At 42.7% G+C, this 25,969-nt stretch overlaps 1 protein-coding gene across 1 annotated transcript in view; it reads left to right on the top strand.

Annotated features, from left to right (window-relative positions):
* PARD3B (par-3 family cell polarity regulator beta) overlaps positions 1–25,969 on the top strand; it is a 538,536-nt gene that overhangs the window by 131,639 nt on the left and 380,928 nt on the right. The window contains exon 5 of the mRNA XM_060281957.2: positions 17,662–17,747. Coding sequence (XP_060137940.2) covers positions 17,662–17,747 — 86 coding nt within the window. The remainder of the gene's footprint in view (positions 1–17,661; positions 17,748–25,969) is intronic.

Here is a 25,969-nt window from a genome sequence, read left to right as displayed (position 1 = left end):
GTGAAATATTACGTGCCTCTGTGTTTTCAAAATGATCTCTCTCTTGCTAGGATTTTTTTATTTTTATTTTTTTGCACTGCTCCTCTTTTGCTCTGCTCAGATTGGAAAGTTTTGCATCCTTGCCCATGTATTCCTAATTAAATTCAAAGATGTGCATAGAATGTTATGTCCTTGACAGAAATGTTACATTATATTACAAAATGTAGTTGTATGCCTAGCTGTAATTAATGAATTATGTAGATGCCTTCCTATGCTTAATTTGTACTTGTACGATGTTAAAATCAAGGCTGCATCTTTGAGATGCAGCTTGGCTTCCCCTTGACAATTTAAATAATGAATTTAAGGGTTGAGTAAAATAGTTAAGGCTCCCTTCTTACGTTACACTGGTGGTATAGGAGGGGCTGTTGCAACAGTGGTGTAAGGAGCTCATACTGCGGCTCCTCCCGGGAAATGAGGCAACAGTGGTGTGGGGGGGAAGCCATTGAGTTGGTACCTCCCATATGGGCTGGTCCACCTCAGATCCTCTTAATTGAGGGGCTGCTGGGAGACTTCTTGGCCTCGAGCCGTGGAACACCCACCCACCCACCCACCCTCTACTTTAGGTGTGTCTTTGCCCTTGCTATGGACTTTGGTTGGTTGCCTGTTTTGGATTGGGGAATTTGGACTAGTAGGAATTTTTCCATTTGGCAGATTGTCACTGGCCTCTTGGTTTATTGTTCATTGCTTTATGGTCTCGTTAGATAGTAAAATTCATGTTAAATTGCCGTTTTAGGGGTTCTGGAACCCCTTTTAAAAGTCTGGAACAGATTCATCCATTTTGCATTACTTTCTATGGGAAAGCACGCCTTGGTTTTGGAACAGAATTCCGGCACGGATTAAGTTTGAGAACCAAGGTACCCCTGTACACACCGGTTCTCATCATTTAACAGGCAATTTCTGGCTTGATTGTACTGTATTGTTCTGGAGATAACTTGGGCACCTTCAACTTTTGCTGTCTATCTCCAGACACAAATGAATGCTTCTCAGTGGAGAGCTGCAAAATCATCTAGAATCCAAGGAAGAGGCCAGGGGAAGGATCATTTCCTCCTGGACTAATTGGGGAATTCATGTAATATTATTATTATTATTATTATTATTATTATTATTATTATTATTATTAGGTTTTCCAAGGAGGAGGTCTGCTCCCAAGTATAAATAAACCAGAATGCACTATGGCCACATCAGTGGAGGTCTTCTTACCCATCTTATAACATTTGGTGACTGTGTGAACAGATGAACACACGACTCCTCTAAATCTCTTCTCTTTAGGAGACCTACGTTTGGTTCAGAACCTGTGAGCCCAAGAGGAGTATTTATTAGCTATCAAGCTTTCTCTTCCTTTCCTTTCCTTTCCTTTTTTTTTGCTTCTGCTTTTAAATACTATTTTGAAATGCATACATTTGCATTGAACGGAAGAACAGAGCCCTTTGGGAATGAATGGGAGAGTTTTCTGTCATTTAGAAGGCCTGGCGTTTCTTTCCATAGCTGCTCATGTATGTTTAAATAGAATTCTGAATTAGATGAGTCAATTTAGAGAGAGAGAGAGAGAGAGAGAGAGAGAGAGAGAGAGAGAGAGAGAGAGAGAGAGAGAGAGAGAGTAAAAAACCACAACAAACCCCAGGTCCCAAGTAGTAGCTACTGTATGTATTTATGCTGTGGGAACATATATATATATATAGAATACTTATAATCAGTGTGAGCGCTTGTCAGACTGCTGCTTTTGATGTCTGATTAGATGATCACAGGGACATCTGGAGCGAGTTAGTTTTGGAGCTGTTGCTATGATGCATTGCAGAAGTCAAAGTTATCTGTCTGTCTTAATCCATGGGGTAGGGCAGGGATGGAGGGAGAATGTGCTTTCTGAAAAAGTTTTTTGACTTATTGATGATGCATAAATAAATAAAAGGCTGCCAAGTTAACATACTACTGTGTTTCTTGTTCTTACGTGACCAACTATGGGGTGTGTGTCTTCTGCTGCTTTATAGATGGCAAAGATGCGGCGAATATGAACCCAATAATATAGAACTGCCGGCATTACTGAAAAGGCAGTATTCAAAAGGAGGATCTGTTATGACTTCAACATGTTGAACTCATTGGATTTGGGGACGTGGGGTAAAGTCAAATCAGGGAGAGATCAAAGCGTACTGCAATAGTTTACGTCCTTTCCATGACCTGTTTTCAGTTATGTAATCTGTGCAGCACTTGTTTGATTCCGTTTTTCCTGTTTTATTTGTTCTTTTGGCTCTTGGCTTAGTAGAAAATAGAAGTAATAAAAGCACGGGCACTTGCTTCAAGGAGGCACATACTGAATAGCTAATTTTGGGGGGACCTTTTGGCCACTGTGCATTATAACATTCCTTGTACTGGGGATTAATCTCTGCTGGGGGAAAGGTACGTAATTTGTAGTGTGTGAAGACCACTTGCTTTGCAATCAACTCTGCATTTTCAGAATTCATAGTATTACAGTTCCGTAGTTCAGCCCTTAACAAATGGAAGCAAATGAAAGTCGCTGGCTTAGTTAACTCAGTGAGGTCATAATTCCTCAGGTATCTTGATTGACATAAAAAACAACTATTATGGCATATTTGTGCTTCAACAACAAATGGTGCATTTGTAACTTGTATCAAAGATGTTATCTATTTTCATTTATATCATAAAATTTATGTAGCACTTGACTCTAAAAAAACACACAAAAACCCTCAAGGTGGTTTACAAAAGATAAAACAGTAAATTCCATGAAAATTTACAACCCTACTTGAAAACATAAATAAGTTAAAATACTAAAACTTTCTAAGCATCTCAGTAGGCTTGTCTAAACAGGAATGTTTTAAACAGGTGCCGGAAATAATTCAGTGAAGGTGCTTGCTTTCTCTCAATAGGCAGGGAGTTCCAATGTTCCACTGCCACACTAAACAAGCGAGTTCTTACAAATGTGGGTATTATGTGGCACTACCTGCTGTAGTGCCAAGGTGCTTGAAAGGGGCACATGTAGGGTAATCTATAGGTATATGTTAGAGACTATTCACTAAGTTGTGGTGAATGTTAGCAGCATTTCAGCATTTCACCATGTGTCTGTCATTGACATCGCATGCAGATGTAGAAGTTGACAAGCTGGTTAGTTGGGCAGGGTAAGAGCCATTACTCGTGGATGGTTACCTCTCTGCCCAAAACTCTCCCCACCCCACCCCACCCCACCCCACCCCACCCCCCCAAATCAGGATGCTAGGAAGAAAAACATTGCCATCAACATCATGTGACTTTCATTTGATATGGGAGCTTGGTAGCAGAGATCTGGTCCTTCTGAGGAAGGTTGTTGTTGTTGTTTAGTTGTTTAGTCGTGTCCGACTCTTCGTGACCCCATGGAGCATAGCACGCCAGGCACTCCTGTCTTGCACTGCCTCCTGCAGTTTGGTCAAACTCATGTTCGAGAACACTGTCCAACCACCTCGTCCTCTGTCGTCCCCTTCTCCTAGTGCCCTCAATCTTTCCCAAATCAGGGTCTTTTCCAAGGATTCTTCTCTTCTCATGAGGTGGCCAAAGTATTGGAGCCTCAGCTTCACGATCTGTCCTTCCAGTGAGCACTCAGGGCTGATTTCCTTCAGAAGGGATAAATTTGATCTTCTTGCAGTCCATGGGACTCTCAAGAGTCTCCTCCAGCACCATAATTCAAAAGCATCAATTCTTCGGCGATCAGCCTTCTTTATGGTCCAGCTCTCACTTCCATACATCACTACTGGGAAAACCATAGCTTTAACTATACGGACCTTTGTAGGCAAGGTGATGTCTCTGCTTTTTAAGATGCTGTCTAGGTTTGTCATTGCTTTTCTCCCAAGAAGCAGGCGTCTTTTAATTTCGTGACTGCTGTCACCATCTGCAGTGATGGAGGAAGGTTGGGGCGAAGTAACCACAGAATGCTGTGAGTTACCACCTTTTCAGTCCTAGGGATGGCATGTAGCCTGCACATCTGGAAAAAGAGAGGCAATTCCTCCTTAATAAAACTAGCACTACAAGAAAGGTTGAGCTTTATTTTATTTTATTTTATTTTAATGTAGTTCCCAGCTGCGTATGGCACACGGCTGAACTTATTTTTAGAGGGCGCTTCTTCGTATGGCATCATATCTGAATCAAGCCTCTCTAATGCCTTGCAAAGTAAGGCAGATTCAGCGTGGCACCTTTTCCTGTTTCAATTTTACATAGTTGTCAGATGCTGAAAGTGCTTTGAAGTAGAGAGATAAACAAAGAGCTAAAACGAAATTAAAAGGAACACAAACAGCATTTCATCTTGGTGCTTTTGAAATAATAATCTGAATGGCTATAGTCGTCTCGTGCCAGTGTACTAAGTCTGCAAACATTATCCGATCAATCTAAATTGAGTTACTGTATATGCAGTAAGCAGAAACAGGTGGAAATTAGTTTATCTATAGCAGACTCTTTCTGTTTGCTTTGAACATTGCAACGTAAACTAGTTTTTTTTATTAGGTTTTTTTTCATTCTCTCCTTCCCACCAGCCTTCAGATGGGAGGTGACAGAATGTGTTACAGAGCTGTCCTAGCTCTAAAGGAGAAAATGTTGCAAAGGTGGAAATGCAAGTATGCAGTCTGCTCCAGAATGGAGACCTAATAAGTAAAATAAAATAAAATGAAGGGTTGCTGTTACAAATAGGATATAAGAACAGTCATCTTAATTCTGCTTATAGTAAGCATCCTGATATCTCCACTGTTTTCACATTTGTAACTATTGTACAGCCCAGCATTGGCTTAGAATATTCCTTGTCAGTTCTGCAGCTACAGGGAACCAGGCAGAGGGCCTTCTCGGTAGTGGCGCCCCATCAGATGTCAAAGAGATAAACTACCTGACATGTAGAAAACATCTGAAGGCAGCCCTGTTTAGGGAAGTTTTTAATGTTTGACATTTTAATTCATTTTAATCTTTGTTGGAAGCCGCCCAGAGTGGCTGGGGAAACCCAGCCAGCTGGGTGGGGTACAAATAAGACATTATTATTATTATTATTATTATTATTATTATTATTATTATTATTAGATTATACAGAGATGCTGTCTGAGGTGGTAATGATTTCTTGAAGGACTTGTCTCCAGAGACTGCAACATCTGATCATGATGTGTACAGGAATGCTCATGTTCGAAACATTCAGAGGTTTTCACGGGCAGATTCTCATCTGTTAGGAAATTTGTAACCTCTCGCCTTCTGTTATACATATACATAAACATATACATATACATATACTGTACATATACATACACATACACATACACACACACACACACACTCCTTAAGGCTTGGACAGGTTCATTAATAGAAGCAGGTTTCATATGTTATGGTTGGTCTTTTAGGTTGGTTAAGATGTTGATGCTCCCATTAACAGCCTACACGTGGTGGGGGGTTTGGGGGCAGACCCTGTAAGACACCACACATATGAAGTCATGTGAGTTACTGCATGCACATTTTCACAGGTAAGGTAAAGGTAAAAGACCCCTGGACGGTTAAGCCCAGTCAAAGGCGACTATGGGGTTGTGGCGCTCATTTCGCTTTCAGGCCGAGGGAGCTGGTGTTTGTCCACAGAGAGTTTTCCGGGTCATGTGGCCAGCATGACTAAACTGCTTCTGACGCAACGGGACACCATGAGGGAAACCAGAGCGCATGGAAACACTGTTTACCTTCCCGCTGTAGCGGTACCTATTTATCTACTTGCACTTTGACATGCTTTCGAACTGCTAGGTAGGCAGGAGCTGGGACAGAGCAACGGGAGCTCACCCCGTTGCGCGGATTCGAACCGCCGACCTTCTGATCGGCAAGCTCAATGTGATGTTGCAGAAATAGGGTATCTTATACATTACCTCCTCTATTGCCCCATTTACTCGGGCTTTAGAGACGTGATGCTGCAAATTATACCCAACTCTATAATCAATCCTGAAGATAGAGTAAAAATTTTGTTAGCTGATGCTAACCCACAAATTACCCATGTGGTAGTGGTCTTTGTGATGAAGGCCATGAAAGCCAGGGAAAGATTTATGGATGATAAAGTAAAGACCCCTTCATCGTCTGTTTAACTCGTTGCTTGTTTTCCTTCTCTTCCTGTTTTGTGGGATGAAGGTTTTTTTGGGAAAGTATGCAATGAATTTTAACATTTTTAATTATTGTTGTGTTGATATTTGTGTACAGGCATGGTCCTCACAATAAACGGTTTTGTTGTTGTTGTATCTGGATAACACATGGAGAACGTGGTGGCAAATGAACAGAATCCTCAGGCCTTCTCCTATACACCAAAGTAGACCATAGTAATTCTGTGCCATAAGCATGGCAGGAATACTCCACCCTAAAATGTAACAGGGAGACATGATATCCCATCCCCTTAAAATTGTAAACAAATTATCATCTTACAAAATAAAGTTTTGTTTCGAGAGCTATGCATTAGTGCTCTATAATTCTTGTTCTGATGGGGAGTAGGGCATTGAAACATAGTTTTCATCCAGTCCCTACCCTTCGCCAATAAAAAGGACCCCCTTCAAACACAATCACACTTAAGAGGTGTTATTATTGAAGTTATTGACCACAGTTAATACTAGGTAGGATGAAATGGAATTTGAAATGAGCTGGTTAATAATCCCTCATTAGGATGGAGCCGATTCAGTACAAACTGCAATTAAAACCTAAGTTGACTGCAGTTAGAGGGATTCACTTTGGAAGACTGGAAAGGAAGAGGGTGCATGTGGTTGTTTTTTTTCTCATGACCTGCTTCAAGTATCTCCTTCCAGTGTCCATTGGATTGAAAGTCTTTCAATGAACATTAGGAACCCTTCTGTTCATGGAAGGAACACATAGAATCCAAGGCAATGATAATGTTAACCAAAGAAGTGACATTTAGATCCACTAGTGAAAACTATTCATGATTCCCACAAGTGAAGAGCACTTTCCCCCTGAATTAAATATCTTAATGTGCAAGGTTTATGTTCCCCCAAATATGCAAGATTTGCAGTCATTTTTTTCCCTACCCCTGTCTTATACGGTAGGTAGTCATTTCAAATTTATAGATAGGAAAATGTAACTTAAGTGCTTCACTCATTATGTTTTAGGTGTGTACCTTAAAATGTAAATAGTGATGTACATTCAAATTTTCCAGGGAGCCCTGGTTGATTGACTTCAGTGGCTGAATTACGTTTGACCTTTGTATCTTGGGAACATAGCTGCCAAGTTTTCCCTTTTCTCACGAGGAAGCCTATTCAGCATAAGGGAATTTCCCTTAAAAAAAGGGATAACTTGGCAGCTATGCTTGGGAAACAGCCCAGAGACAGTGAGCTGAGATTTGCCCAGCAAAGTTTTTCACACAGTTGCTCTCATTCTTTCTTCAGCAAATGGTTTTTAGCAAAACCAAGTTCAAGATTCATCATGTTATCTGTCATCATAAATGACACAAATGATGTTTAGCAGCTTGCACTTATTTCAGTTTATTTAACTTTATCTGAGTGTTTCCAAATCGAAACAATTAGGCCGTATGTTTAGAATAAGCGACAAGTTGGGGGAAGTCTCACACTTGGTCTTACTGTGTATTTAGGTATTTCTAAGTATATATTACTGGATTTTAACTGGATCTGGAAAAATTAATATTTGGCCTTTCCATAGATTATGATTTGAAAGGTTTAAGTGACAAATGAAACTGCCCTGCCACCTTCAGACATATAAATCAGAGGTTCTAACAACTAAATTGTTGTGACGTTAATTCATACATATCCATGTTGTTCACCTGATTTTTTAATAGCTCCAATAATTAGAGGAAATTGTATGTCAAAGCAGCATTAATATTTGGAGAAATTAAGTTGAAATGCTCTTAAATATAGAACACTCCTAAATACTCAAAAACACTTAAATCGCTTGTCACTTAAATTCTGCATGTGTCCAATTTCCTAAAATTAGTCACACATGCAACCTTAACTCCAGCTGTGCAGCCTTGTAAGGTGGTAATAAAAGATAACAGACTTTGAAGGAAGAAAAAGTCTTACTTGGTAAAAAAAATATTGAAGAATGGAACAGTTCCTGCGAGATTTAAGTTCCAGTTTTGTGTAAAAGACTTCATTATATACCTGTCATTGCTTGTGTGCATAATTCGCCTGTCAGTCAGCTCCATCCTCCTTCAGAGGGATCAGAACTAGGAACTTCTCGCTTGGAAAGACCTTTTTTTATTTTTATATTAAAGCAACAACACCTGACCTTCCGTTAGTAGTGAATATAAGCTGGCTGCTTTTATAATGCCTACCGTGTTTCTCATATTATAAGACATGTCTTATATTTATTTTTTCCTCAAAAAAACACACTATGGCTTATTTTCAAGGGATGTCTTATTTTTTTCCTCCTCCTGCCACGGCCGGCATTGCTGCTGCGCCTATCACTATGTCTTATTTTCGGGGTATGGCTTATATTCCTTGAATGCTTAAAAATCCTGCTATGGCTTATTTTATGGGTATGTCTTAAAATATGAGAAACAGGGTACATAATGCCTACGTAGTTCACATTACTCAATCAAGTTTACAAAAAATAGCTGCTTCTCCACCCCCACCCCGTTACTTCAAAGAGCTGTGGTGTTAACGTAGAAGAAACATGAACAAAGATGAAGTGTGGGCCATCCCAGCCATATTCAAGGCATATTCATTTCATAAACAGTTGTCATCTGGGGCATGTGTCTGCTGTTAAAAGGAAAAAGGAAAAAAGCCCAATATCCCACTAAGTCCTTTGGCGTGTCTGTAGTAGCTCTTTGGAGCCCAACCATAAAATTCATAAATGACATTTCTTGAAAATGTTAGGAGCTATGCTCTTGGGTTTCCATTTCCTCACTTTGCTCAGTGTGGCCGTCCAGAAAAAGGGAATGAATGGTGTCTGGCCAAGTTGTGACTCTCCAACCCACACAAGATTCAGTGCCCTCTTTTGACACTAATTCGATAGTAGAAACTTACATAAGGGGCTCACATTTTTTGTGCTTTATGTAAGGTAAAGGTAAAGGGACCCCTGACCATTAGGTCCAGTCGTGACCGACTCTGGGGTTGCGCGCTCATCTTGCATTATTGGCCAAGGGAGCCGGCGTATAGCTTCCAGGTCATGTGGCCAGCATGACAAAGCCGCTTCTGGCAAACCAGAGCAGCACACGGAAACACCGTTTACCTTCCCGCTGTAGCGGTACCTATTTATCTACTTGCATTTTGACGTGCTTTCGAACTGCTAGGTTGGCAGGAGCTGGGACCGAGCAATGGGAGCTCACCCCATCACAGGGATTCAAACCGCTGACCTTCTGATCAGCAAGCCCTAGGCTCTGTGGTTTAACCCACAGCGCTACCTGGTTATTATTATTTGTTATTATTTATACCCCGCCCATCTGGCTGGGTTTGCAACAAATACCAAAAATACATTAAAATATCACAGATTAAAAACTTCCCTAAACAGGGCTGACTTTAGGTGTTTTCTAAATGTCAGGTAGTTGTTTATCTCCCTGACCTCCGATGGAAGGGCGTTCCACAGGGCAGGCGCCACTACCGAGAAGGCCCTCTGCCTGGTTCCCTGTAGCTTTGCTTCTCGCAATGAGGGGACCGCCAGAAGGCCCTCGGTGCTTTATCTCAGTGTCCGGGCTGAACGAGGGGGGTGGAGATGCTCCTTCAGGTATACAGGACCGAGGCCGTTTAGGACATTAAAGGTCAGCACCAACACTTTGAGTTGTGCTCAGAAACATACTGGGAGCCAATGTAGGTCTCTTAGGTTCATTCTTTAGTCCAGAGTGACTTTTTAAAATTATGTCACGTTGGAAGCTACAATGATTCATGGTCATGCTTATTGTGGATTCATGTGCCATGGTTAATCATAGCTAACAGTTTACAAAAAAAACATACAGATGATTCCTAATTTGCTGCCTCCTTCTAGCCAACAGGAGAAACAGGTTATAGTTTTATGACCACTCCTTGGGTCATAGTTCGTTTGGCTCTGTACAAACTATGGTGTTAAGCCAAGGTTTGTTAACTATATTTGACTGTGACGTGCAAACTGCGCCACCATCGCTACCAAATTTGAGAGGAACACGCATTGGCTGTGTCCATATGTCACACTGAATCATAGTTTAGTACTGTAGAGCAGTGGTCCTCAACCTTGGGCCTCCAGATGTTTTGAGACTACAATTCCCATCACCCCTGACCACTGGTCCTGCTAGCTAGAGATCATGGGAGTTGTAGGCCAAAAACATCTTGAGGCCCAAGGTTGAGGACAACTGCTGTAGAGCATGCATGAATAGGGTGTAAATGTTGGCAAGTCTTGGACTTTTGCACTCCCCTCTTTCCTCAGATGCTCCTTCTGAGACTTTTGCTTCCACTTCATATAAATTATGGTTAAAATTGACTGTGGCTAGTTGTTGTTTTTAAGCATCTTCAAAGCATTTGAACATAAGCTGACTTGTTCAAAGCAGGGTGGATTTGATTTAAATCAAATCAGTTTAAATCACGATTTAAATCACGAATTAAATCACTAGTCAGTAAGACTTGATTTAAATCTTTTTTTCATTTCTTTTCTTACAGAAAGACTCAGTCTTGCTGGCATAATCTTAATGTTTACAACCAGATGAAGGTTTCAATTTTTGAATAATAATTTTTCAGAGCACCGTAGTTTTTACAGTTATATCAAAAATTACTGATTTGGTTATACTATTAGAAATACATAGACCGATAATTATGAAATCATTATGAGGTTTAATAAGTTAACTGTTCGTATTTGGACAACTTTTCTGCTGTACTTTATTCGAAGGAGAAAAATAATCATTAGTAACAATTTAAACTATTTAATTAAAACAATAGCATGATAGCATATGTATCCATGTTTGTTAACTGATGTGGTTAAACAATTTTAAAACAAGGAAACTTAGACTGAGTTTTAGCACTTATGAAAAACATAAAACAAGTTCTTATTTCCTGATGAGTAGCCTTTGGACTACAATGTAACTTAAATAGAAAACTATCTTTTGAAAGATTCCCCCCCCCCAAAAAAAGCATTTTATTTTAAAAATCTGATTTTTATTTTTAAAAATCTGATTTTTTTATTTTTTATTTTAAAAACCCCATGGATTTTTATCCACCCTGTTTCAAAGCAACCATAGTTAAAATTAGCTGTAGTTCTGGATCCAGACAACATGACAGGTTGTGCTTACTCAAAAGAGGAAGCAAGAGCTTCAGAACTCATTCTCTTGGGCACACAGGGAGAAGAGAGCACATTTGTCCGAACCTTGCTTTGTCTTGTTCATGGTGTATTCAACTAGCCTGTCCCCAATCTCTGGTCTTCCCAAGTGCTGTGGGACCACAACTTCCATCACATCTGGAGGAAATTAGGCTGGGAGAGACACCGTGGCACCAAAACTGGGCAACCAAAACTGGGCAATAAACCAATCCACCCTCGTGCATCGCTTAAAACCATAAGTCATCGCAGCAGCATGGAACAATATTATTTGTTTAGTACCCTGCTGTTCTGCATTTTGTTAATATTGCATTTTCAGCGTTCAGTTTTTATATGCAGTGTTTTATTCTGTTAATGTATCTCTGCGCTCAGGACCCTACGACAGGTAGATTATGAAAATGGATATACTTTATTTTTCTGTGTATAAGACTAGGTATTTTTTTAAAAACAACAACAACAAATAATTAGGTTTAAAATTGGGGCTCGTCTTATACATGGGTAGTGCTTAGGGGTGTTTTCTTTTGGGAGTCCCCCAAAATAGGGGGCGTCTTATACAAGGGGGTGTCTTATACATGGAAAAATATGGAGTTTTTTAAAATAAAAAAATTAAGCATGGGTGAGAATCCCAGTGGTGAGGGAAAGTGCAGAAAGAATACATAAACTTCTTGTCTAGAAAGTCTGAGCACTAGGGGGGGAAAAGACTTTCTGTGATTTGAGGGGTGGCCCTGGGGATACTGGATGAGGCAAAGGCAACGTTACATAGCTGCAAAGCCTAAGCATTGCAGCATCCCAGAATGAAGTTGTGTACTTTTTAGAAGGAAAGCAATGTTGAGCTCAGACCCACGATACTTCGTATCTGTCATTTTCCTGTTTGAACCCGAGAACTTGAGTTGAACAGACAAGTGTTCTTCACAGTTGTGAGGGTAAAGAGGTGAGGATCTTTTCAGTGCTTGGGGCTATGGGTAAAGGTAAAGGGACCCCTAACCATTAGGTCCAGTCGTGACCGACTCTGGGGTGCGGCGCTCATCTTGCGTTATTGGCCGAGGGAGCCGGCATACAGCTTCCAGGTCATGTGGCCAGCATGACAAAGCCGCTTCTGGAGAACCAGAGCAGCACACGGAAAGACCGTTTACCTTCCCGCTGTAGCGGTTCCTATTTATCTACTTGCACTTTGACGTGCTTTCGAACTGTTAGGTTGGCAGGAACTGGGACCGAGCAACAGGAGCTCACCCCATCGCAGGGATTCGAACCGCTGGCCTTCTGATCGGCAAGCCCTAGGATCTGTGGTTTAACCCACAGCACCACCTGTGTTCCATGCTTGGGGCTATAAGGCATGTTCTAAAAAGCCTAGGGGTAATATAATCCAGGCGTCAGCAAACTTTTTCACCAGGGGGCCGGTCCACTGTCCCTCAGACCCTGCAAGCCAGTCCCCCAGCTGCCTCCGGACCTGGAGGAGGAACACACTCTGCATGCACTCAGGAGCGCGTCTCAGCGCCACCCGCTCACCGGTGTTGTTGATGAGCAGCAGCCGTTCCATCGGCCCATCCCTGTGGAGCTCCCAGGTGGCGTGCACCACGCGCTGTGGCCCGTGGTCCGAGGCCAGGTTGGCGGGCAGGCGGCACGCAGCTCACCCAACACCGCCGAGCCGGGCGCCAGGCATGGGGCTACCAGGCACGCCAAGGTCTGGCTGAAGACCCGCGACGTGCCCGTCACGACGTCCATGGCGTGGCCCGGACCTGCCGTCCGCCCTCTCCGTCCATGTCCGCACTGGGTTTACCTCAGTGTGTGGGCAGGGAGGCTTCAGATTGCCTGCAGGAACTTCCTGCAGCCAAACCGAAGTCGCGCCAGCGTCACCACCTGCCCAGAAGCTGTGCCAGCGTCGCGAAAGTCAGTCCCTGCGCGGTGAGGCGTCCGCAGTGTGCGGGGGCTGATTGAGCAGGTGGCAGGGTCCGCGGGCCAGATTTACGAGGTTGACGGGCCGCATCCAGCCCCCGGGCCTTAGTTTACCTACCCCTGATGTAATATATTGTCTTTCACCTGTTCCGTTTTTGTGCGTCGATGTCGTGCTCGCCTAAGCAACAACAATTTGTTTCCTTACTTTTATTTCTTCTAATTAAGTATGCAGTCATTACTTTACAGCAATGCTTCAATTAAACCCTCTGAACCCCTGAAGACGTTGTTGTTGTCAGTAAGCATATCTCCTAATGCGAAATGAAGTCGCCTGTGCGAGTTCATGCTTTTTAATAAATAAATAAATTACAAATTAGGCATATTAGCAGTAGCTTTTCTGTTGGTGGTTGTTGTCTTAATAATTTTATGATTCTGATGATGTATTATATAATGTTCTTTAATTAACCTTTTATTGGGTTCTTGTAGCTGTGCTGGGTTTTTTGGGTTTTTTTGTCCCGTGAATTTCTGCATCATGATCTCATTACTTACAAATGTTAATATAACCTGCTTTTTCTCATTATTTTTTTAAAAAAATCTTTAATAATTATTTTGCTTTGTTTCAGTGCAGGTTATGCCACCATTTGATATGAAACCATCCAGTCGCTTAGGTATTCAGGGCATAATACACTACTTCAGTTCTTATTTCACTGAATTCTATACTAAATTATTAGAACAAATCACACTTTGCTAAAGGTTGTTTTCTGCTGTCTCTTTACACACACACACACACACACACACAGAGAGAGAGAGAGAGAGAGAGAGAGAGAGGATTTAAAATATATTTATAGATCCTTCAGGATTTCTTTTAATAGCAATGTTTTCTTCAGTAGTAGGACATTTTGCTTCCAAATTAGCTGATGGATTTTAAGATAAACTATCAAATTTAAGTCTGAAGGTGGCAAAAACACTAGATTTATTAACAAAGCTAAGTTGGACTGTGCTTGCAATTGCATGTACCTGTAATGCATTTAAAATGTGGAGCACGATCTAGCCAGAATTCCTCAGAAGTCCCATTGAGGTCATTGGGGAAATATTTTTGCATGCGTTCATCTCTGCCATTGAAACCAATGCAGTTTCAAAACCTATTAATACATTTCTTTGACGACCTTCGTATCTCAGGGCAGCTTTCACTACAAAAATTGAGAAAAAAGAAAAGATGCAACAAAATTAAAATAGCGAATAAAACTAGCAGCAAAAATTAATTGCTGATTAAAAGCCTGGGAGATCCGTATAAATCTACATTTTTATGTACAGTGGTACCTCGACTTATGAGTGCCTCGACTTCCGAAGGTTTCAACTTCCAAAGTCCACTAACCCGGAAGTATTTTTTGCCGCGCGTGTGTTCTGCGCATGCGCAAAATGAACGCTTCGACTTCCGAAGGTTCCGACTTCTGAAGAGCACCGCGGAATGGATCACCTTCGGAAGCCGAGGTACCACTGTACAGAATTGCTATTATTATTATTATTATTATTATTATTATTATTATTATTATTATATTTTATAGATTGTATCTTATGGATAAAAATAGTCTAGGGATTTTATTTATTTATTTATTTATTTATTTATTTTTAAAAAAACTTCCTTGGTGACCCCAGAGGGAAACTCTGTGCCTGGCAAGCCTTCCTTGGGAGAGAACTCAATAAGCAGAATAACACCATTGAGAAGACCCTCTTCCCAGTCACCCCACATACCGTATTGGCCCGAATATAAGCTGCACCTGCAAATAAACCACACCATTAAAATTCGCCTGCTTGGGGGAGGCTTGGGAGCCATTGCCCCGTGCTGCTTCGCGGTGGGGGGGGGGGCAGGGAGCCGCGCTGCTTTGCCAGTGGCATAAGGTCACAAATATAAGCAGTGCCGGATTTACGTATAAGCTAAACAAGCTATAGCTTAAGGCCCCACTCTCTAGGTGGCCCCCCCAAAAAAATCAAAGAAAAAACCTGGATGTACATTTCCAAAATATAAGATAAAAAACAAATAAAATAAAACCTACAGGTGAAACTCGGAAAATTAGAATATCGTTGAAAAGTTCATTTATTTCAGTAATTCAACTTAAAATGTGAAACCAATATAGGAGATAGACTCATGGCATGCAAAGCGAGATATGTCAAGCCTTTATTTGCTGTAATTGTGATGATTATGGCGTACAGCTGAAGAAAACCCCAAATTCACAATCTCCGAAAATTAGAATAGTGTTTAGCTACTCAATCCATAACACCTTTAAATCAGGCACCCCCAAACTGCGGCCCTCCAGATGTTTTGGCCCACAACTCCCATGATCCCTAGCTAACAGGACCAGTGGTCAGGGATGATGGGAATTGTAGTCCAAAACATCTGGAGGGCCGCAGTTTGGGGGTGCCTGCTTTAAATGGTCTCTCAGTCTGCTTCAGTAGGAATCACAATCATGGGAAAGGCTGCTGACCTGACAGTTGTGCAGAAAGCCATCATTGAGACCCTCCACAAGGAGGGAAAGCCTCAAAAGGTTTTGAAATAAATGAGCTTTTCAATGATATTCTCATTTTTTGAGTTTCACCTGTACATACAACAAAAGTGTTTTGCATCCTGTAGGCTTCTATGATGTAAGCCTGCTAGCTTGCTCTCTAAAATATCACTGGTTTGCTCATTTCTATATATAGGGTGCCTACATTCTGCATGTGCAAATGGCTTTAGATAGCTATTAGGTCCATAAATTACCATATAGCATATATTCAACACAAAAAACCAGTGACAATTTGTTGTTGACAAAGGACAGCTGGACATATAAAGGGCCCCATTACCTTCAGTAGCTTGGGGCCTCATCAAACGTAAATCCGGCCCTGAATATAAGCCACACTTTAACTTTTCACGATTGGAATTGGGGGGAGGGGGGGAGTGCGGCTTATATTCGGGCCACTACGGTAATTTCTAAAGATAGGAGCTCCGGAAGAAGGGTCTGTGACTAGCAGGAGAGCAGGTTGATGTGGTTATGCTTGGCATTCCTTCATGTATGCCCGATTCCAAACAGTATACATTAGGGTTTTAAAAGTAAGCACTAGCACTTCAGACTGTGCTTTGAAACAGGCCAGGAATCGGTGAAGATATTTGATTCTGCTGGTTATTCCCAGTCAAAAGCTTTTCAGCTGTGCTCTGAACTAGCTGTAGAATTCCAGGGCTTTTTCAGTATCAAAGGTTTGCAAAATTTCAAATAGTTTTGAAACCTCATTCAAGAGGATGCATATATAGTGTTTTTGGTGGATAAGTGCGAGCACGGTGTAGGACTTGACTTGGTATTAGTATATAGATAAGGTGAATCGGCTCATCTCAAGGTATTCTACTACCCTGAAATCCCTTGTGAGAAAAACAGTCATTTATTCATCTGTTGTTTGCTGTGTTATTAGTTCATATTACATCATTTATAGCTGAAATTAGATCGCTCTGTATCAGCGTTGATCCTCTGGATGAAACAGGACTTCACTAATTAATCTTGACATTTTCAGCCACAATTATTTTCTTATATAAAGTGGCTTGAACTAGAAGGTGACATTCAGATTCAGTTTCAGTTCAATATGCTTCTAATTCTATCCCAGTAAGTTAGTCTTGTCCGTTTTAGAATATCATTTATGAAAGTACGGTAAGGCCATGTCAAAATATGTTTTTAGTTTCATGCTCATCCTGATAATGTTTCCATTTAAACAATGTGCGTTGTTGTTAACCATAATTTCCCTACAGTTCCAAGATTTTCCTCAATAATCCTTCTGACCAGCAAGGACCAATGCCTGACCTCTCTAGGCTCATTTTGACAGAGACATCCTTCCTATTTTCCTTTCAGGTTGAAAGTTTTTGGTTTTTTTAAAGAGATATTTAACAAGCGTTCGGATCCAGATTTCTCAGAAGCAGAGTTCTGCTCACAAGGACGGGGGAAGGTGGTGGTTTTGCAAATCCCCTCCTGCAGCTCTCTGAAAATCTGCTCTGGGGGACCCTCTGAGGGTTGGGGTACCCTTCAGAGCAGCTGAGAGGTTTCATGGAGGAGGAAAGGAAATAGCCAATAATCTCCCCTCCCTCCTTTCTCCTCCACTGCTGGGTTGGAGGCCCCTGCAGAAAAGCATGTCTACATTGGACTGAGTCACATTTATGAGGAATTTTTAAAATGGATTTGCTGTAAGGAAATTCTCCTCTTTCCAGGTTCCACTTTTTGCTCACATGTGGGGCTTGTGTGCTTGTGTCTCAGTTGCTTCCCCCATTTCTATCCAGCCTTACCATTCTAACTGCTTTGTGGAACAGTGGAAATAAAGTAACATCAGATCATGTCTTTTTCAAGTCTTATCGCAGCAGAGGTATAAAGCCGTCGTTGGCATCAATAAGGCTGGAATTCCTAGGCGTTTGTTTTTCGGTTTGGAGTGTAATTCATAAGTATTAACAACTGCTCTGAATCCAAATCATGATATTTAACATTAAAATGCACATTTTCAAAATCTCTTTAGGGTTTGACCCCCTCGTCTTCAGAAGATTGGGACCTTGCTGCACACAGCGAAGTGCTGGCATCTCAGAAAACAAAATTCATTTTCAAGTATGTATGATTACATTTATATTTCATTTCTACTTTACTGTACCTTATCTGCGTTACACTTTTTAAAAAGAAAAGCCTTATACATCTTTTGTATATACAGGTATGTGTGTATTTATGTATATGTATGGCTCATGACATTCTGCCTATTGTAGATCAAATAATATAGCTCCTTAAATCAATTTGTGGAAGAGAAATGGCAGATATTTACACCGGGTAGATTTCAAGATGCTTGAAAGTCTCTTTATTGTCACATTACCTGGGGCCAAACTAGACCTTCCAATTTGCTTAAAGTAGCTGTGGGGCAAGGAAGGGAAAAATAGGGTTTGCACAGCTGGTGGGAAGGATTTTAACTTTCTCCAGCATGTGATTTCCCCAATCCCTCTCTCCAAGCTTCTGTTAGCTCTGGAAGGAGAAAAAAAGTTAGATGTCTGCCCCCAACCCCAGGCTAATAGTAACTGTCACAGGGTGTGCGTTGTGACTACTCTAGAGTAACGACTCTGCACGTTCTTGCCTTTTCATGCTTTTATTATGTGCAGTCTATTTACAGTGATAGAGCTATACAGGATACATCCTTCTAGTCCGAACGAGAACCCTGGAATAGCGCGTTCCGCGTTTTCTTCCAGCATAAGAGTCTGGGCACGCCAAATCGCCTTCCGCGTCTTCTCCTGTGTAATTCCAGAACCGGAGGGGAAAAGGGCCTCCTTTCCCTGTTTTCCTTCTCCCCCTTTCCCCCCTCACTCTCTTCCTCTCCCACATGTAGTAGGGGCTCTCCTATGCTGCCAGAGCCCCGTCTCCTCCTTTCTCTTTCCTCACTTGACTCTTCCCCCTCCCCGCTGGCACTACTGATGGTGGAGGAGCTGCTCCTCAGGATGGGAGGGGGCTCTCTGTACGCTTTGCCCCTTACAGTAACCATGGTGGCATTTTTAATTTGAGCACACTGCATTGTGGGATGGGGAGAAAAGGTTAACTGCCTCATTGCCATGCGACCACCTGTGTAACTCAAAAACCTCCCCCTGTGACTGGTTTCAAACAAGGAAGAAGGCTCTGTGAGATCTAATCATGAAACTCCCATACCGTTGGTCATGCTAGAAAACCAGACCAGAAAAAGCAACATGAGTTCTTATAATGCAAAATTAAAATGGCAGCTAATATATAACATTTGCTAGCAAGGTTATGCTTAAAATTCTACAAGGCAGGCTTAAGCAGAATGCGGACCGAGAACTCCCAGAAGTGCAACCAGTGGAACCAGAGACCAAATTGCAAACATGGGCTGGATTATGGAGAAAACTAGAGAGTTCCAGAAAAACATTTACTTCTGCTTCATTGACTATGCAAAAGCCTTTGACTGTGTCGACCACAGCAAACTATGGCAAGTTCTTAAAGAAATGGGAGTGCCTGATCACCTCATCTGTCTCCTGAGAAATCTCTATGTGGGACAAGAAGCTACAAGAATAACTGGATATGGAATAACTGATTGGTTCAAAATTGGGAAAGGAGTACGACAAGGCTGTATATTGTCTCCCTGCTTATTTAACTTATATGCAGAATTCATCATGCCAAAGGCTGTACTGGATGAATCCCAAACTGGGATTAAGATTGCCGGAAGAAATATCAACAACCTCAGATATGCTGATGACACAACCTTGATGGCAGAAAGTGAGGAGGAATTAAAGAACCTTTTAATGAGGGTGAAAGAGGAGAGCGCAAAATATGGTCTGAAGCTCAACATCAAAAAAACCAAGATCATGGCTACTGGTCCCGTCACCTTCTGGCAAATAGAAAGGGAAAAATTGGAGGCAATGAGAGATTTTACTTTCTTGGGTTCCATGATCACTGCAGATGGTGACAGCAGTCACAAAATTAAAAGACACCTGCTGCTTGGGAGAAAAGCAATTACAAACCCAGACAGCATCTTAAAAAGCAGAGACATCACCTTGCTGACAAAGGTCTGTATAGTTAAAGCTATGGTTTTCCCAGTAGTGCTGTATGGAAGTGAGAGCTGGACCATAAAGAAGGCTGATCGCCAAAGAATTGATGCTTTTGAATTATGGTGCTGGAGGAGACCCTTGAGAATCCCATGGACTCCAAAAAGATCAAACCTATCCATTCTTAAGGAAATCAGCCCTGAGTGCTCACTGGAAGGGCAGATCCTGAAGCTAAGGCTCCAATACTTTGGGCACCTCATGAGAAGAGAAGACTCCCTGGAAAAGACCCTGATGTTGGGAAAGATGGAGGGCACAAGGAGAAGGGGACGACAGAGGACAAGATGGTTGGACAGTGTTCTCGAAACCACCAACAGGAGTTTGACCAAACTATGGGAGGCAGTGGAAGACAAGAGTGCCTGGCGTGCTTTGGTCCATGGGGTCACAAAGAGTCAAGACACAACTAAACAACAACAATATAACATTTTCTTCATAGCTATTAAATGTGACCATATAAAACATGCATCATAACAACATAATGTTAACTGAATCGGCAGGTAACAAACTGCTCTCCAGAGTAGCCATCTGGAACTTCCTCCCAGAACATTTACATGATGTCACCTCCCCCCCCCCCAAGAAAGCTGGAACTGGGGTCACCAATACTTTCTACTGGGGGGGGGGCAGTTTTGTCTCCAGCAGAACGATATCCCTGAGAGCAGCTGGTGGCATCAATAGAAGAAAATGACTTGAGGTTACAGACAGTGGTACATGAGAAGAGGTCTGACCCATGTTTCTGGGTTGAGACAATACATTAAGCCATACTTTGGATGTCAGGCTTTGGGGAATCGGATCCTTCCCCTGGTGGCAGTAATTAAGCAGATCAAATGAAAAGGAGCGTTCTTACCAGTTAGTTTCTTTAATAATCACAGTGAGAGACAAAGGAAGGCATATCTCTCTAAAAATGGTGTTGCTCCCAGTTAAGGTGCACCCCCTCCATCCCCGTTAATCTACATCACTCCTATGTCGGGTAATCTGAGCTTGCTGCCACTGCACTTTCTGTTCTATGATTCCCAGAGCCCGTCTAGTCCTAGGCGAAGCGGGGGGTGGTGGTGGTGTCAGGAATGCTATCCAAGGACACTGAATCTGCCAGCTGACTCTCTTCTGATGTTTCCTCTTCTAGCTATTCCAGTATTTCCCAGCTTTCCCCCTCTGGATTATGCCCTTAGGCAAACCACTGTTCTAAATCAATACTGTCCCCTGCCCGTTGGTTCAGAAAGGGGGGGGAGGCTCCCACCATTGTTCCTCAGTCCATTGGATTAGTTGCTGTACCACACTAAAAGAACTGGGGAGGAATAAAGTGGACATAAGCTCCTCTCTATGTTTGGGCAGTCCTAGTAAGCCACAGATGGACGTGGGTGGCGCTGTGGTCTAAACCACAGAGCCTTGGGCTTGCCAATCAGAAGATCGGCAGTTCAAATCCCCGTGAAGGGGTGAGCTCATGTTGTTCAGTCCCAGCTCCTGCCCACCTAGCAGTTCGAAAGCACGTCAAAGTACAAGTAGATAAATAGGTACCGCTCCAGCGGGAAGGTAAATGGCGTTTCCGTGCGCTGCTCTGGTTCGCCAGAAGCAGCTTCGTCATTCTGGCCACATGATCTGGAAGCTGTCTGCGGACAAACGTCGGCTCCCCCGGCCTGTAAAGCGAGATGAGCGTGCAACCCCAGAGTCGTCTGCGACAGGACCTAATGGTCAGGGGTACCTTTTCCTTTACCTTTTAGTAAGCCACAGGCCTTTACTGTGATATGCGAGCAAGACCAAAGAGTGACTGGCCCAAACCCATCCAGGGGTGCCAACTTGAATAAAATATGGGGGGGGGGAGTTCAGCCTCGACCCTGCAGAAATACAGTGGCATTTTGCTATGGTGTGTGCATCTGTGTCCTCCCCTGCCGACCCTGATTGTAATGAAATAACATTTCACCAGCATGTATGTAATTGCAAGTCTCTCTCCCTGCTTCCTAATTTGTCCTTCTCATTCTTTGCCATGCTTTCTTCTCCTCTTTCTATATATCATCATATCATTCTGCTTCAGCTAAACCAAATTAAGAACAGCATGATCCAAATGAGAGCGTTAGTTTTGGTGGGCGGTGGATAAAAAGATGGAGGAGATGGAGCAAGCCGATCCCTTGACCCGCTGATGGCTTTGAACCGCAGGGGAAGTGATAGTAAGATTTGAGCAGTGGGGCAGCAGGCATATTACGTTAGCGGTAACTTTTCTGCATGGCTGCCACCTTCAATTATGTGTACATTCACATTACTCATTTTGGCATTTTTTTGAATTCGAGGATCTCTGTGGTCCGATGGGTAACGAGCAGGAAGCAACGAGTTTCCTAATCAGATAGCGATTTGCCAAATATAAATATTCTGGTAAGAAGAAGGTGCCTTGTTCTCCTATCTGATATTTAGACCTGCTTGCGGCGACAGTGGTGAGGCGGTTAAGAGCGCCGAGCTAAAAACCGCAAATCTGGGAATGCACTCTCAAATTCAGAACCGCTTGCGATGTTTGCATTCCAGGTGGTTTTAAGGAAATATAGCAGTGTTGAAAACTGCAGGTGGCTGGTAACTGAATGGAGCTAGGCTTAGCACCTTGAAGCCCTAAACCAAAGTGTGTGTGTGTGTGTGTGTGTGTGTGTGTGTGTTAAGCAAGATTTCAGACAAGTTAAAAACCCTTTCAATACATGCCTAATACTTTCCCATGTCTATCTTGTTAAAATTTCTGTATGTATCAAGAAGACAGTAAACACCATTTTTCATTTTGTCTCAAAATAGAGAATGGAAAACTATGTGACATAATAATAATAATAATAATAATAATAATAATAATAATAATAATAATAAATTATCTCGCTCATCTGGCTGGATTTCCCCAGCCACTCTGGGCGGCTTCCAACCAAATATTAAAAACAATACAATAGCAAACATTAAAACTTCCCTAAACAGTTGTCTTTTAAAAGTAAAAAAGTTGCTTATTGCCTTGACATCTGATGGGAGGGCGTTCCACATGGCAGGTGCCATTACCGAGAAGGCCCTGTGCCTGTAACCTCACTTCTCGCAGAGAGGGAACCGCCAGAAGGCCCTTGGTGCTGGACCTCAGTGTCCGGGCAGAATGATGGGGCTGGAGACACTCCTTCAGGTATACTGGAACGAGGCCATTTAGGGCTTTAAAGGTCAGCACCAACACTTTGAATTGTGCTCGGAAACATACTGGGAGCCAATGAAGATCTTTCAGGACCGGTGTTATATGGTCTTGGCGGCCACTCCCAGTCACCCGTCTAGCTGCCGCATTCTGGATTAATTGCAGTTTCCGAATCACCTTCAAATCCCTCCCCCCAAAAAACCATGAGAATATTTCTTTGTGCGCTTATAGAAAGATGGGGAAGACAGGAGTGCCTGGCGTGCTCTGGTCCATGGGGTCACGAAGAGTCGGACACGACTAAACGACTAAACAACAACAACAAGAAAGATGGGAAATATGCAGGGGAAGAAGAAGTGTTTTCTTTATTACCAGTTAGCAAAAACTGTATCTACAAAAAAAGAGAACATTTTCTTATTTAACAATAAACAAATGTGGTGGCATAAGAAGATAGCTTTAATAGCAAGCTCAATAAAATCACACACCCTCGTGTAGAATTTTAACATGCTCCATAATAGCTAATGACTTTCTTTCTTTCTTTCTTTCTTTCTTTCTTTCTTTCTTTCTTTCTTTCCTTCTTTCTCCTTTCCCTATTTCTTACATTCATGTTTCTTGTCCAATACCTCTTAATTGGAAGAGGTTAAAAATAACACAGCATTATACTGTAGTTTAGGAATGTATCGCCAGTCATGTTATTCCACCCCGTAGTGCAACAGAAATATTTTTGCGAGCCTCGCACTGAAACATGTTTTTTTTCCCATAATAAAAATAGCTCTGTTGATGAAAAATTAAACCTAGACTATTAGAAAGTAGATACTTGGTTTATTAGCAGTTGATTACTTGGCATCCTGAAACTGCACCATGCATAGGTTACTCATTTAAAGGCTCCATTGGATCGGCCGGGGTTGTATGAGGCCAGCTTTGGTACCAGTTTGGTTTAAATACACTTCTTACATTAATAAAATGTAAGTGCAACAATAGAAAGCTCACATTTTACTTTATTTTCAGCACGTCTGGTTCATTTTCCCTTTCCAGCTGTTTTGGGGTCAAACTGCATATTGTTTTTTTTAAAATACTATATGTAGTGAGCAACTACATACATACATACATACATACATATATATATATATATATATGGTGTTACTCAAAAGTAAATCCACCCCCCCCTTCCCCTGCCCCCATCAGGACTGGAATTGCATGTAATCCTACCCTCCACAGCTTCACCCCTCCCCTTGGCCATATAGCAGTTAAAGGTAAAGGTAAAGGGACTCCCGACCGTTAGGTCCATTCATGGATGACTCTGGGGTTGCGGCGCTCATCTCGCTTTACTGGCCAAGGGAGCCGGCATACAGCCAGGCCCGGCTCTAGGGGTAGTTGCGGTGGCGCGGGCCGGCAGGGAGGGCGCTGCGCGGAAGCCACGCTGCGCCCGCCCATGCCCACCAGGGCAGGGGCACTGGAGTTATCTCCGTGCCACGGCACCAGGGCGCCCGGCCTGCTTGAGACGGCCCTGCGTACAGCTTCCGGGTCATGTGGCCAGCACAACTAAGCCGATTCTGGCGAACCAGAGCAGCGCACGAAAAAGCTGTTTACCTTCCCGCCGGAGCGGTACCTATTTATCTACTTGAACTTTGATATGCTTTTGAACTGCTAGTTTGGCAGGAGCTGGGACCGAGCAACAGGAGCTCACCCTGTCATGGGGATTCAAACTGCCGACCTTCTGATCGGCAAGCCCTAGGCTCAGTAGTTTAGACCACAGCGCCACCCACGTCCCTTATATAGCAGTTACTGGTAATTAAAAGCAAAACAAAAACATTTTGGCTCCTAAGGAAGCGTTTTTTATTTAATTTTGGCTACTGCTGGGGAGGGGAGTTTTGGGGTTGCATCAAACCACCCCTCCCCAGGCAACGTGGTCCTGATCCAGATTGGCCCCCATGCCTTGTGTAAAATACACCTTTAAAATGTAACTGAAGAAGCATCCTGCATAGCAGAAGGAAGAACATTCCAAAGCGGCATTCGAATCATAGAGTTGGAAGGGACACCAAGGGCCATCTAGTCTAACCCCCTGCAATGCAGGAATCTCAACTAAAGCATCCATGACAGATGACTATCCAAGCTCTGCTTAAAAAACTTTCAAAGATGAAGAGTCTGCATTTTCTTGTGGGAGTCTGTTCCACTGTCAAACGGCTCTTACCGTCAGAAAAGTTCTTCCTGATGTTTAGCCGGAATCTTCTTTTTTTGTAACTGGAATTCATTGATTCGGGTCCTACCCTCCAGAGCAGGAGAAAATAAGCTTTCTCTATCAAACAGCTACTTCGTGCAGTTCACCTGGGAGCCTACACATGGGAGCCTGCAGTTATCTTGTACATAACTAATACTATGCAGATTGGCAAGTACTTGCATTGGGTCCCTGCTCTTCACCTCTGCAAACACTCGAACTCAGGGCGAAAGGGAGAAACGAGCTAAGAGGAAGGCACTCCCCATGATCAACTCCCACCCTGTGGGAGCATATGTCCCCTCTGTGGAAGGACGTGTGGATCCAGAATTGGCCTCCACAGTCACTTATGGACTCGCTGTTAAGACCGTGTTCCCGGAAGACAATCTTACACAGCTACGAGGGATCACCAAAGTAGAAGAGAAGAAGGCAAGAAGCCCAGCAGCCACTATCCCCAAGGTCAGGCATCCCCAAACTGCAGCCCTCCAGATGTTTTGGCCTACAACTCCCATGATCCCTAGCTAACAGGACCAGTGGTCGGGGAAGATGGGAATTGTAGTCCAAAACATCTGAAGGGACAAAGTTTGGGGATGCCTGCCCAAGGTCCTAGTATGAGATCACCAGGTGAACCAGGTCTAACAGCAGCTGAGAGAGAGATCACCACATTCGTGGTTAGCTTATAACAGGTCAGCCATAGGCAAACTCAGCCCTCCAGATGTTTTGGGACTACAACTCCCATGATCCCTAGCTAGCAGGGCCAGTAGTCAGGGATGATGGGAATTGTAGTCTGGAGGGTCGAGTTTGCCTATGCCTGCCATAACCTATCATGGATAAAAGTGTACTTCATGTCCACAAAACTTTTCAGTTAATGCTGTTGATGAATTTCCCATCCTGAACCTGG

The sequence above is a fragment of the Zootoca vivipara genome, chromosome 1, assembly GCF_965207765.1.
Source record: "Zootoca vivipara chromosome 1, rZooViv2.hap1.1, whole genome shotgun sequence".
NCBI lineage: Eukaryota > Metazoa > Chordata > Lepidosauria > Squamata > Lacertidae > Zootoca > Zootoca vivipara.
This window is presented reverse-complemented; position numbering and strand designations above follow the sequence as displayed.